At 41.8% G+C, this 14,483-nt stretch overlaps 1 protein-coding gene across 1 annotated transcript in view; it reads left to right on the forward strand.

Annotated features, from left to right (window-relative positions):
* Positions 1-9,022, forward strand: part of trip4 (thyroid hormone receptor interactor 4) — a 156,588-nt gene extending 147,566 nt beyond the window's left edge. The window contains exon 13 of the mRNA XM_072464897.1: positions 8,645-9,022. Within this exon, the coding sequence (XP_072320998.1) occupies positions 8,645-8,709 (65 nt within the window). The 3' untranslated portion in view covers positions 8,710-9,022. The remainder of the gene's footprint in view (positions 1-8,644) is intronic.
* The last annotated feature ends 5,461 nt before the right edge of the window (positions 9,023-14,483 follow it).

The following is a 14,483-nucleotide window of genomic DNA, read 5'->3' on the forward strand; positions in this document are numbered from 1 at the left end:
TCTCACACACACACACACACACACACACTCACACACACACACACACACCTCATGGGGGGGGTGTCACTGGAACGTAACCACGACAGCCACTTAAACGCCCAAACGTGTCATGCTGCCGCGCCCCGGAGGCGTGTCCACGTGTACTGAATATATACAGTACTGTCTGTACCATTATACAGAGATGTTACCTTCTAATGCACCTCAACTCATCACAAATACTGTACATATTTAGAAACTGTCTTACAATAAAGAATGAATCCCTTTTAAATATATAATAATTAGATATTAGTACTCTGTTTTTGAAGTACTTGAAAATAGTTTTTATGTTATTTGCAGTATAATATTAAACCCAGAGGGTCTCTAACCTTGATATCTGCATCTCTCTGAATTGAGTTCTTTGCAGTATTAATCTGGACGAAAGCAGCAGGAAACGTGTAACATCAGGACTAATATTTGAATCTGATCGATCAAAGTGTCGCAACAAGAGCAAGTCGAGAACTCAAACTGAGGTTAAATGGAGTTAGAGAAAAGCACAAACATCTTCCTCGTCCTCAATGATGATATAAGGTTTTTTAATGTTCTATTTTTAAGGCTCTTTTGTTTAACGATACAGTTGGTTTGTCATTGACCAATTGTAATGCAATATTAAATGTGTGAAATAACACTCATAAGAATAAGAAACATTTTACCCGCATTTTCTGGCAATAATGGTCTCATTTGTGAAAAATTACGAATATAAATCAATCTGTAAACGTTTTTAAAAGACAAAGTAGAGTCCAAAGTCACACCAAGATATTTAAATTCATCTACAATTTGACTCTCGTTTGCATTCTTACTGAGCTCTCCATAGATCTGACTTGGAACTTCACCCGGCGACATCACCTGTCTCCATGGAGATGGATCTGTTTTGATACTTTACTATGGAACATTTCAATAACAAGCAACAATAAGAGCTGCCATGTTATATTTCATGAGTGATTCATGTGTGACTCGCGCCGCTCGAGCGTCGTCTCTGTGAAAAGTCTGGATCGTGGTGGTGTCGTGCGGTGCCACTATTGTCCAGCACTGATACAGTGGAGCCTCGTCACAGGCAGGTCATGCATCATCAGCATCTCTCAAACCTCAACACTTTTCTCTCTTCAGTTAGAAAACTTGCTTGACGATCAAACACGACATTTATACATTCTAAACTTCACATATAATAAATAAACATATAAACTTAAGCGGCCAATTGACTTGCTCTAGTGAACTTGTCATCAAAGAGTGAAGTCCTCGTCTGCAACTGGAGCCCTGCATTCCACTGCACTCTGCACACCCTGCATTCCACTGCACTCTGCACACCCTGCATTCCACTGCACTCTGCACACCCTGCATTCCACTGCACTCTGCACACCCTGCATTCCACTGCACTCTGCACACCCTGCATTCCACTGCACTCTGCACACCCTGCATTCCACTGCACTCTGCACACCCTGCATTCCACTGCACTCTGCACACACTGCATTCCACTGCACTCTGCACACACTGCATTCCACTGCACTCTGCACACCCTGCATTCCACTGCACTCTGCACACCCTGCATTCCACTGCACTCTGCACACCCTGCATTCCACTGCACTCTGCACACACTGCATTCCACTGCACTCTGCACACTCTGCATTCCACTGCACTCTGCACACTCTGCATTCCACTGCACTCTGCACACTCTGCATTCCACTGCAGTTTGCACACTCTGCATTCCACTGCACTCTGCATTCCACTGCACTCTGCACACTCTGCATTCCACTGCACTCTGCACACCCTGCATTCCACTGCACTCTGCACACCCTGCATTCCACTGCACTCTGCACACTCTGCATTCCACTGCAGTTTGCACACTCTGCATTCCACTGCACTCTGCACACTCTGCATTCCACTGCACTCTGCACACCCTGCATTCCACTGCACTCTGCACACCCTGCATTCCACTGCACTCTGCACACTCTGCATTCCACTGCACTCTGCACACCCTGCATTCCACTGCACTCTGCACACCCTGCATTCCACTGCACTCTGCACACTCTGCATTCCACTGCAGTTTGCACACTCTGCATTCCACTGCACTCTGCACACTCTGCATTCCACTGCACTCTGCACACCCTGCATTCCACTGCACTCTGCACACTCTGCATTCCACTGCACTCTGCACACTCTGCATTCCACTGCACTCTGCACACTCTGCATTCCACTGCAGTTTGCACACTCTGCATTCCACTGCACTCTGCATTCCACTGCACTCTGCACACTCTGCATTCCACTGCACTCTGCACACCCTGCATTCCACTGCACTCTGCACACTCTGCATTCCACTGCACTCTGCACACTCTGCATTCCACTGCACTCTGCACACTCTGCATTCCACTGCAGTTTGCACACTCTGCATTCCACTGCACTCTGCACACTCTGCATTCCACTGCACTCTGCACACCCTGCATTCCACTGCACTCTGCACACTCTGCATTCCACTGCACTCTGCACACTCTGCATTCCACTGCACTCTGCACACTCTGCATTCCACTGCACTCTGCACACTCTGCATTCCACTGCACTCTGCACACTCTGCATTCCACTGCACTCTGCACACTCTGCATTCCACTGCAGTTTGCACACTCTGCACACTCCTGGCTCAGTTCAGCCAGAATGTGACGCAGCCGAGAACGACTGGGTCACTTTTTCCCTTCAGGAATACTATTGTACACAGGAGAATACTATTGTACACAGGAGAATACTATTGTACACAGGAGAATACTATTGTACACAGGAGAATACTATTGTACACAGGAGAATACTATTGTACACATGAATACTATTGTACACATGAATACTATTGTACACAGGAGAATACTATTGTACACAGGAGAATACTATTGTACACATGAATACTATTGTACACATGAATACTATTGTACACAGGAGAATACTATTGTACACAGGAGAATACTATTGTACACAGGAATACTATTGTACACATGAATACTATTGTACACAGGAGAATACTATTGTACACAGGAGAATACTATTGTACACAGGAGAATACAATTGTACACAGGAATACTATTGTACACAGGAATACTATTGTACACATGAATACTATTGTACACAGGAATACTATTGTACACAGGAATACTATTGTACACAGGAGAATACTATTGTACACAGGAGAATACTATTGTACACAGGAGAATACTATTGTACACAGGAATACTATTGTACACAGGAATACTATTGTACACAGGAATACTATTGTACACAGGAGAATACTATTGTACACAGGAGAATACTATTGTACACGGGAATACTATTGTACACAAGAATACTATTGTACACAGGAATACTATTGTACACAGGAGAATACTATTGTACACAGGAGAATACTATTGTACACAGGAGAATACTATTGTACACATGAATACTATTGTACACATGAATACTATTGTACACAGGAGAATACTATTGTACACAGGAGAATACTATTGTACACAGGAATACTATTGTACACATGAATACTATTGTACACAGGAGAATACTATTGTACACAGGAGAATACTATTGTACACAGGAGAATACTATTGTACACAGGAGAATACAATTGTACACAGGAATACTATTGTACACATGAATACTATTGTACACAGGAATACTATTGTACACAGGAATACTATTGTACACAGGAGAATACTATTGTACACAGGAGAATACTATTGTACACAGGAGAATACTATTGTACACAGGAGAATACTATTGTACACAGGAATACTATTGTACACAGGAATACTATTGTACACAGGAATACTATTGTACACAGGAGAATACTATTGTACACAGGAGAATACTATTGTACACGGGAATACTATTGTACACAGGAATACTATTGTACACAGGAATACTATTGTACACAGGAGAATACTATTGTACACAGGAGAATACTATTGTACACATGAATACTATTGTACACATGAATACTATTGTACACAGGAGAATACTATTGTACACAGGAGAATACTATTGTACACAGGAATACTATTGTACACATGAATACTATTGTACACAGGAGAATACTATTGTACACAGGAGAATACTATTGTACACAGGAGAATACAATTGTACACAGGAATACTATTGTACACAGGAATACTATTGTACACATGAATACTATTGTACACAGGAATACTATTGTACACAGGAATACTATTGTACACAGGAATACTATTGTACACAGGAGAATACTATTGTACACAGGAGAATACTATTGTACACGGGAATACTATTGTACACAGGAATACTATTGTACACAGGAATACTATTGTACACAGGAGAATACTATTGTACACAGGAGAATACTATTGTACACAGGAGAATACTATTGTACACATGAATACTATTGTACACAGGAATACTACTGTACACAGGAATACTATAGTACACATTTGCAGTACAGTGGATACTATGCTGACATATAAACTGTGGTGGGAGAATGACTCTGTTACTTGGGTAAAAGTGCAGATTCTGGGGTAAAGAAAATACTCAAGTAAAAGTGTAAGCAGCACATAAACAATCTGCTTAAGTAAATGTTTAGAAGTAGTTTAATAAAGTACTTAAAGAGGAAACAAGTCTATGTATTTCACATAGTTTGTTTAAACCATATGAAAAGTACTTTCTACTACTCAGTTCTGTTTCAACATGGAGTGGAGTAGAAAGTGCAGATACTTAACCTGCGTTATCTAAAAGGTTTACTTACTTACAGTACTTTTACTTTCCAACCATATCAAGCACACTCAGAGGTGACAGAAGTACTGAAGTACTCTTACAGGTCATCTTATCTTACTCAAGTAAAAGTACTGTTAGTCGTCTAAAACATAACTGTGGTAAAAGTGAAAGTTCAGCTGAAATCACTTTTACTTGAGTAAAATTACAAAAATACACCAAGTAAAAAGTAAGAACCCACAGTTCAATTCATTAAATTATGGACTTAATAATGAATTCATTACTGAAACATTAATTTGACCTAAATCAAGATACAACAGATATAATCAAGAGTTAAGATACTTATTTTGAGTTTTTCTACATCAGCTGCTTAAATGGATAAAAGCTGGTTTTATAATGTAGGAGCAGAAAGAACAGAGAGGTTAAAAAAGTCAAGAGTAGAAGTAAAAAGTCACCAGAAATACATGAGAAATCTACAGTACAGTAACAAAATACAAATACTTCTGCCAGATGCTAATAAATGCAGCAAACATATATATTATGTAGCGCAGCGGTTAGCGCTCTCGCTAGAAGGTCCTGGGATTGATTCCCGATCCTTCATGGGTCATTCTGTGTGGAGTTTGCATGTTCTCTCTGTGTCTGCGTAGGTTTCCTCCACCACTAAAAACATGTACAATAGGCTCCTCCCCTCTGGGGCCAGGACTCCTCTGCAGAAGAGAATCTTAATCTCAGTGGGACTTTCCTGGGGAAATAAAAGTCATACACTAAATCCAAAAAGTTGCGTGAAACCTGAAGCTGAAGCTGTGCACGGACCAGGACTTCTGTAGAATCCCTTTAACCAGATGGTTTGGAGTTTGATACCAACTCCAGAGGCATTAACCTCTGGAATTCCCCAAGGACTGATCCTGGGTCCATGTCTGTTTAATCTGTCCATGTTGCCATTAGACCAGTTTATAATATGTCCCAACACATCTATGCAAACAATGTTCCGATTTTGAATATGGATGAGTAGATTCTCTGCCTCTGCCAGTGTGTGCAGACTGTTGAAGACAGGACATTTACTTTACATGATGAACCACTTCTGTTCCATCTTCACATGTGTCACATGTTCATACACGACACAAACATCTCCCACCAACACTTACTACTTCATTCATCCATGTATAAAGTGGTGAGTACGTGAGTGAGTGGTGGTCACTCGCCCTGGGCAGCTGTGGTCTCTCGCCCTGGGCAGCTGTGGTCTCTCGCCCTGGGCAGCTGTGGTCACTCGCCCTGGGCAGCTGTGGTCACTCGCCCTGGGCAGCTGTGGTCACTCGCCCTGGGCAGCTGTGGTCACTGAAATGGCAGCTATTTCTCTTGGAAAGGATGAATAATGCAAAGTAGAAGCTTTTAATATCTTCTTTCTTTTTTTTATAATTATTCACAGTTATGACACTCTAAAGTCTAAAACAAAAGGAATTCCTTGATTCACAAATCTAATGGACCAACATTTCTCACCAGCTTCATGAGGAGTACTTATACTTACCACATACAACTGAAATGACTCATTGTTGCTGCCTATTCTCACAATTATTATTGTGTGGTTCTTGATAATCACAATTACTGATCCAGTCCATGCGATGATGAAATGCCAGCGGTGCTTTGGCTCACCTCCTGGTCACTCCTGAGGCCCTGGGGCCAGTGGGACACACTCTGTTATCAGCCTGTCCGGTCCAAGGACCGGGTCAGCGCTGTTTATCTGCTCAGAACACTGCGATTGGAGTCCCACACACCGGGGACATGTCCAGGAACTGACCGAGATAGCACGTGTTATTACAGTGACATCAGAGCGTGTTAAAGGACCAGAAGACGAGGGGTCAGCAGGGTCCAGAGCTGCGTGGAACCACTCAAGAACTACTCCTCCTTATACCAGGATTTCTTTTGCTGAATTCACTGAATTGACTTAAGATGTGGCTTTTTAAAGGCAAAAAAGCTCAGTTATTGTGTTATATTATAAACCATGTATTTGATATTTCAAGTATAAGAAGAAAACAGTTTGAGGTTTTCTCGGGGTGTTGTCTTGTCCACAGAGATGGTTGTTTCGTCTCTGCCGAGGGACAGGATCTCACAGCATTATCATCAAGACATTCTCTGTCACGTCACATCATTATTCAGTAAACGGCTAGAATTATATCTTGAATCATGATTTCTGTTGTGAACGACGGCTGTAATGAAATAGCTCCTCGAGTATTGAACTCAAAGCTTGTCTTTAATGATGGCAGACTTGTGTATCAGTTCATTTGACAGTTTGGATCATGAGGCGAGTGTCACCTCAGTGTTATTGTCTTGTTTTACAGCAGAAGCAGCTTTAAACAGTGTGAAACGTGAAACATCGTCCCAGTGGGAGAAACTCTCTGTATTTGAGAACGTTTCACTACAAAACAACTAAAGCAAAAAGCAAACGATGACTTCACTTATTTGTTTCTGTAATAGAAGAGAAAATAACGCTATTTCAGTCTGAAATGAACTTTAATGTGTTTTCACTCTTTGTAAAAGCAGCATTTTGTGACAAAATGAGACACTGTAAAGAAAGTATTATATTTCTATTTATGATAAAGTATTCTATTTCTTGTTCAGTTAGTTTTAGTTCTTAAGATTATGTTTGTTATTTGCACTTGTTGCATGATTTAAAAAGCGTTTCCCTTAAACTTTTATATCTAAAATTCTTGCAATCCTAATATTTAGTGAAATTGTGTCCTGTAAAATGATAAAACTGTCTTTAGTGTTTGAGAGAGCGTGAGTGACAGCTCCAGTGCTGAATCATCATTTATGGAGAGGGGAAAGTACTAGTTTAGTTACTGTAATAAAAGTACAGATACATCCCTGTGAAAAATAACTATTAACAAGTCAAATGTAGCAGAAATAGTCACATATTTATGTAGATAATGAACTGACAGAAGCGACTGCATGTACACTCTAAAAACCTCTCAAATGTAGTGAAGCTGTAAAATGTACTCGAGTACAGCACCTTTACTTTAGTACTTTCCACCATCTGAGGCTCAGAGGAAGAGGAGCTCGTGAACAGGATTAAAGGGACGTTAGAACACGGTTAAAAATGAGGGATTACACCGACAAACATGGTTAAAAGCTGCATAATATATATGTAATAATATATTATATATATATATACATATAATATACATATATTATGTCCTTTTGTGGCATTTAAGGCTCGACAGAGGCTGTGATTATTTTTCGTCTTAAAACACATTGAATTCCTAAAATGCAAATAAACGTTTGTGACTGGAAAGCAAAGGTGGGTGTGGCTCCCCCAGGCTCCTCCAATCAGCAGCCTCCAGCTCTGCAAAGGTCAAAATGTCACCCTGTGATTCTGAGCAGCTCTAAACTCTCTCTCTCTCTCTCCCTCCCTCTGTCATTCTCTCTCTGTCATTCTCTCTCTGTCATTCTCTCTCTGTCATTCTCTCTCTGTCATTCTCTCTCTGTCATTCTCTCTCTGTCATTCTCTCTCTCTTTCTCTCCCTCATTTTTTAAATATTACTTGGACAAGCTTGGCGGGCCGGACTGAGAGGCCCCGGCGCCGGATGTGGATGATCCAGTGGAATATGAACTGCCACGATCATAACGACCCGTGCGAATGATTCACTCGTACAAATCTCACAGGTCGTTTCTTAAAAACTTCTTCAAGCGTTTATTCTTTCTCTGTCACAGCGAAACGCTCCTGGAGTTCTGACTTTGAGCGCTGTGGAGCCCTTTTGGTTCCAAATAAAAGCTTATTCAAAATGATTTGCATAATATGTCCCTTTAATTATTGTGTAAGTGGCACATGGTGAGACTGTTATGGCTTTTGTATTATAATGATGATCTGTTAATTAATCCTGTTCTTGCCCTTATTTCTCCACAGGGAAAATGGAGAGTCAGTACCATCAGGGGGCCAAGAAGGGGCTCCGCCCGGCCGCTGCCTTCTGACACGGACCCCCTCCACCTCCACCTCTGTAACGTCAGAATCCAAGCGTTGCACCAGGTTGTGAGCGTTTATGACGTATAGTTAAATAAAGTTATTCAGTTACAAGCAGGTTAAGTACTTCACAGTTCAGAATGTTGGATGGATTTACAGTCCAAAGAGCCACCGTGAGATTCAAGCCAAATGCTCTGCAGCTGTTTCTAATATTATCTTATGGCCTTGAATCCTCAATTTATTAATGACCTACTACGTAAATCAGACATTAATTATGTATAGTTCATAAATTTTGCTCTGGAGAAGTACCACTCTCCCATATAGATCGAAAACAAAGTGTATTTTTCATACGGCAAATTAATTTGTGTTCTATGAAAAACCTGTTAACATTAAATTGCATTGATACAATGATTGTGTTGTTCTATTTTTTTGGAGTCTGTGCTCACACCAACACGTCTGTGAGACGTGAGACGTGAGACGTGAGACGTGAGACGTGAGACGTGAGACGTGAGGGCAGTTGTCTTGACTAAAGTGTCGGGCTTTAGTTTTTCCGTCCAGTTTCCAGGGCCGGAGCTCGGGGGGGCAGCAGAGAGCTGGGGCCCCACTGAAACCACTGAGGCATTTGCAGAGAACAAACTCAGGTTAATCCCAACAATGTTCTTAGAATAAACTTTGGCCCCATTTGAATCTTGCAGAGAAGTGTAATCCTAAGGTATAATGAAATGCAGTATGTATCACTGTAAAAAAGGAAATCACATCTATTGGGGACCCCCTAGTTTCAAAACGACCTGCTACAAAATCCACAGTTATGGGAATACAACGGGCAAAAGTACCCAATATTACACTTTGTGGGAGCCATCAGAAATCACTGCTTATCCCTGTACGTGCTCTCAATTGTACATCGCAATATTGCTCTAAAACTATTTAATAATAAGTCCAATAAGTGTGTGGAAGGCTGGGGAAACCTCTTGAGTGATGGAGACTCCAATGCAGTAGAATAAAGATTATTATAACACGCTTAAAAGCTCATTAAATTAGATTTTTTTTTTGATAAAGCAAAGGATATTTGTTTGAGTGTAGAGTTTGCTGTGTTTATTAGCACTTTTACCTGACATTTTAGTGCTTCTTCTAAACCCACAGAGCTTTTCAAAACTACAGCTGGAAATCACACATCTTCAACTTCCAGAACACGTTTTTTCCCCGCGCACGGGAGCGACACTTCCTCTTCCTCTGATCCGCGGCGCACAGAATAACCCTTTCACGCCCGGGCAGCGTTTAGAGCCACAGCGACACAGGCCCCTCATTCATTTCAATGGGAGTGTTTTATTGGTGCAGCGGGGGCCGGGGCAAAGGGCCATAACCACAGGGCTGTTGATACTGGCTCCATTTTTTTCCCAGTGTGTCGTTCCAACATCGCCCGGCAACCCCGTGTTGACTGATCAGATGCATGCACATGATTGTTCCACTGCGCTGGAGGCAGAGGCAGAGGGAGGCCCAGGATCACACTGACACGGAGCCGGGGCCGGAGCCGGAGCCGGAGCCGGAGCCGGAGCCGGGCTGAGAATGGAAAACAAGCCAGACTGATGCGTTTGCAGCCGACACCTCTGTGCGGATCTGATTTATTTAACAAATTGTTGGTTTGTTTCACTCTATGATGTAAAGCTTTGAAGGGAACGTAACCCTCTTGTCTCCATGGAGATGTTGCTGAGGATGTTTCACAGGATGAGCTGTTAAACACATTATAAATATTTGATTTGTATCTAACATTGCAATTATGTTCTAAATATCTATTTGTCCATTAGTGACAATTGCTTTTATTTGTTTCCGTTTTCCACATAAGTAATTATGCCGGTTCACGTTCCAATCACATTCCAGTCCTGCAGATTGTATTTGCTCCACGCCGGGTACAACATGGACTCTCTGTAGCACGAGGCTGTGGGCTGCTATCTGGATTGGTCTGACCTCTGTGACCTCTCCTTGAAGAGCCTCCTTTACAGCGGCGGACAGGAACACAGCCTCGCCTTATGTCAGCGCTGTGCCTTTATGACCCAGTGACACTGCCAAAGAGAGAAGTCCAAAGAGAAAGTGTATAAAGTGAATTTAGCGTTTATTAAGTGTAAAAAATACAACGTTTGTGTTGTTTTAGCTCAGTTTATTTGGGAAAAATCATAAAGAGAAACAGAAGTTATGTAGGTCTAAAACGCAACCTTGAGGGACACTTTTTTTTGGTAGATATATTTCTTTGGAGAAAAAAAATACTATTTCTGATTTTTAAGGATTATTTTATGATATTATTACTGTTTGTAGGTGGAGGAGGAATACGACTCAAAAATGTGTGTATATGTATTGTTCATTTAATAGGAGAGCAAAGTCCATATTTTAAGGTTTTACTGGACACAGTAGTTTTTCAGTTTATTAACAGATATTTCCGCACTTCACACTTTTTATAAAGCTCAAATACAATTTTGAAACTAGATAATATGCAATGGCTGAAGCCATTGCGAGTGTCTGCGTTCTTGCGTAAAAGTACTAGATGTGTGTAAGAGTACTACATGTGTGTAAGTAGTACTGGTAGTACTACTTAAGATAAAAAGTCTGATTTGATTGACAACAAATGACATTAAAGCCGCGCTTGCAGCGATGATGGCTCCGCCTCCCGCACGTCCATGTTTTCTGCTGCGTTTTGCGTCAGACCAAACGACGCTCAGTAATTCACTGTTGGTGATTGTGTCGTTTGCGACTCAAATAGTTGTTTGTCCTGACAAATTGCAAGATGGTGCTGAACGCAGACCTGAGCAGGGAAAAAGAGAGAGCGAGCCTCAGTGACCCGGCTGCACCCCCTCCTCCCTGTACCACCGTCATCTAGCAACAGAGACGCTAATGCTAACTCTAATTAGCAATAGCAATTTACTTTTGCAAATACTGAAAAAAAGTACAAGGTGTACACATTTCAAAAGTAAAAAGCCCCTAAGACGGTGAAAGCGATCGTAAAGAGGTCAAACGAGTTGAAATCGGGGAAAATGTTAAGGAGTTGAAACGCGTCAAAAATCCTGATATGGAAAAATAAATGGGAATATAAGAACATATCGTGTTCTCAACTAGAACTATACCTCTGACATTCCTACGCTGGAGAGTCCAGACTGTTGCTCATTTGCGCTTGTAAAGACTTAAATCCATCAGCATTTAGTCTTCTGTCTGCTTCATTTTGCCTCGTTCCAACATTTGGAACATTCTGATGATGGAGCTGTTTGTGTCTTTATTGGTTTTGCATTTCATTTGATTTCAGAACTATGGATTTATTGGATGTCTTGATTTTGTTTACTCTCTCGTTCTCTTTGTGTCGTGTTCTTTGTTTTGTGCTGTATTTGTTTAATGTTTTTTTGGGCACAAATGTGATCAAATGTGTTTTGTTCCTTTTTGTGTCATTTTTGTTTAACTTTATTTGGCCCAGATGTAGTTTTTCCGTTGTTGTTCAGACTCTGCAGACTCAGCGCAGGGGGAGATAAAGGCCACTTCACCTCACCCTGCAACAATGAAGTGACTCTGTTCAGCTGATCAATGTGAGCAGAACTGCAGAGTTCTTTTGTTTCTTGGCGTCAGACGTCAGGTACAAAGTAGATTTTTAGCAGTTGTAGACTTTTATATTTGTTATTATTAAACTGTAGCAGGTATTTCCCATTTTAGATGTGTTTTGAGTTATTAAAGTCAAAAACTCATTGATATTGCTAAAATTCTGAATGTTTTGACCTCATCTGTGTTTGGACTTCCTGTTTGACTCTGTGAAGCCTCTTTTTCCCCTCCATAAGAAATAACATGATTCTTGTTGATTACTATGGCAACTGGCCTAAATCCTCATGATTCTAAAACCCATGTTTTTACATTAACCACCATTTAGAAAATACTACGTATGCAATGTGTATGAATAAAACCCTGTGGGTCTGGAGTGCATGAATATGAATCATGTTTTGCAGTGAATGTAGATGTTTATTCTCTCATTTATCGCTTTTGTGGTGTTTTTTGCTCCGTTCTGTTTCCCTCCCCCTGTGTTCTCAGAAGGAGCCGTCCGACTCTTTTGACTCTCATTAACCTCAATCCACAGCAGCAGCGCCCCTCCCCCGAGTGCTGCAGCAGACCGTTACCTCCTCCATGCACGGCCTGAGCGCGTGCACGGCCTGAGCGCGTGCACGGCCTGAGCGCGTGCAAGGCCTGAGCGCGTGCACGGCCTGAGCGCATCTGAGCGCATGCAAGGCCTGAGCGCGTGCAAGGCCTGAGCGCGTGCACGGCCTGAGCGTGTGCAAGGCCTGAGCGCGTGCACGGCCTGAGCGCATCTGAGCGCGTGCAAGGCCTGAGCGCGTGCAAGGCCTGAGCGCGTGCAAGGCCTGAGCGCGTGCAAGGCCTGAGCGCGCGTGCACGGCCTGAGCGCGCGTGCACGGCCTGAACGCGCGTGCACGGCCTGAACGCGCGTGCACGGCCTGAACGCGCGTGCACGGCCTGAACGCATCTGAGCGCGTGCAAGGCCTGAGCGCGTGCGTGCACGGCCTGAACGCATCTGAGCGCGTGCACGGCCTGAGCGCGTGCATGGCTGAAGCACGACTGAAGCGAGACCACCACTTCTCTGAAAGCCCAGGTGGATTGGCCACGCCTCTTAAACGGACGGTCGACACCCACAAGGCTCGTCCTCTCAGCCGCATCAGCTTAAAGTATTTGCTGAATTGATAAAAACATATGTTTATATAATTGTGTTTTATTTTTACATAGTTATGATAGAATACACATAAAACACAGAAGACAACACAAGGACACAACAACCACACATCAAGAGAAACTAAATTATGTTAAGTCTTTTTTCCATGTGTCTGTTACTACGTCAGTCCTTGATCGTCGGTGATGTTTGCGTCGTCCATTTCCAAAAGTATTGTGTCCATTTATTGTGTCCATGGCAGGAGTTTTGAGGCCAAAGTTCAGAGGGAAAATGGAAACGTCAAACACAGTGAATTGTTCATTTCAGTTCAGTATTTTGAACAGCAGTAGTTTGTCTCCTGCTGCCACACTTTCTCTCTCATTTCCCTGTGAGTGATGAGCACTTTGACCTGGTTATGAAAAACATGACACGTTTTTCTAACAGAATTCCCTCCAGACTGTGACTTTGAGCCGCTGGGATGTACACACTCTTTCCCATTTAGTTTGAATGTATTTCGTAGAGTGGCAGAAATCATTTTGATATTTTTCCCCTTGAAAGTTTTGATTTACAAGCTTGAATTAAAACTTATTTCAGTGCGAGGGCTACGGTGGGCGTTGGTTTGTTTAATTTCTTGGTTATTTATTTGTAGAGCACTATTCATACAAAAGTAACTCAAGCTTTACAACAGTTCAAACATTTTCAATCCCGATTCACTATAAATCCCAAGACAAAAATAAAAGCGTGAAGAATTATGCTTTATAGTATTTTTAAATATCTATAAACGTCCTGTTTCTCCAAGTGAAAAGATTCCTTCAACATATCAAAGCTTTTTATATGATTTTCTTTTTAAATCTTATACCTTTTGTTGTCCAGACTTTAAATCTCAACTCTGTGCTGTTCGGTGCATAACTTTGATCATAATCCAACTAGTTTAATGATTATTTATGCTTTTCTTTTTGTCTTGGGATTTGAAAATGTTTGAACTATTGTAAAGCTTGAGTTCCTCTTGTGTGAATTGACTCTTCCGTATTGTAAGCACAGAATTTACCCCGGGATTCTTCAATCCTCCAACAGACTCAAGCCTCCGTCATCTGCCTGTGCGCC

This window comes from Eucyclogobius newberryi, unplaced genomic scaffold (assembly GCF_026437365.1).
Source record: "Eucyclogobius newberryi isolate DKJ021-1_F unplaced genomic scaffold, fEucNew1.0.hap1 SCAF_5, whole genome shotgun sequence".
Taxonomy (NCBI): Eukaryota; Metazoa; Chordata; class Actinopteri; order Gobiiformes; family Gobiidae; genus Eucyclogobius; species Eucyclogobius newberryi.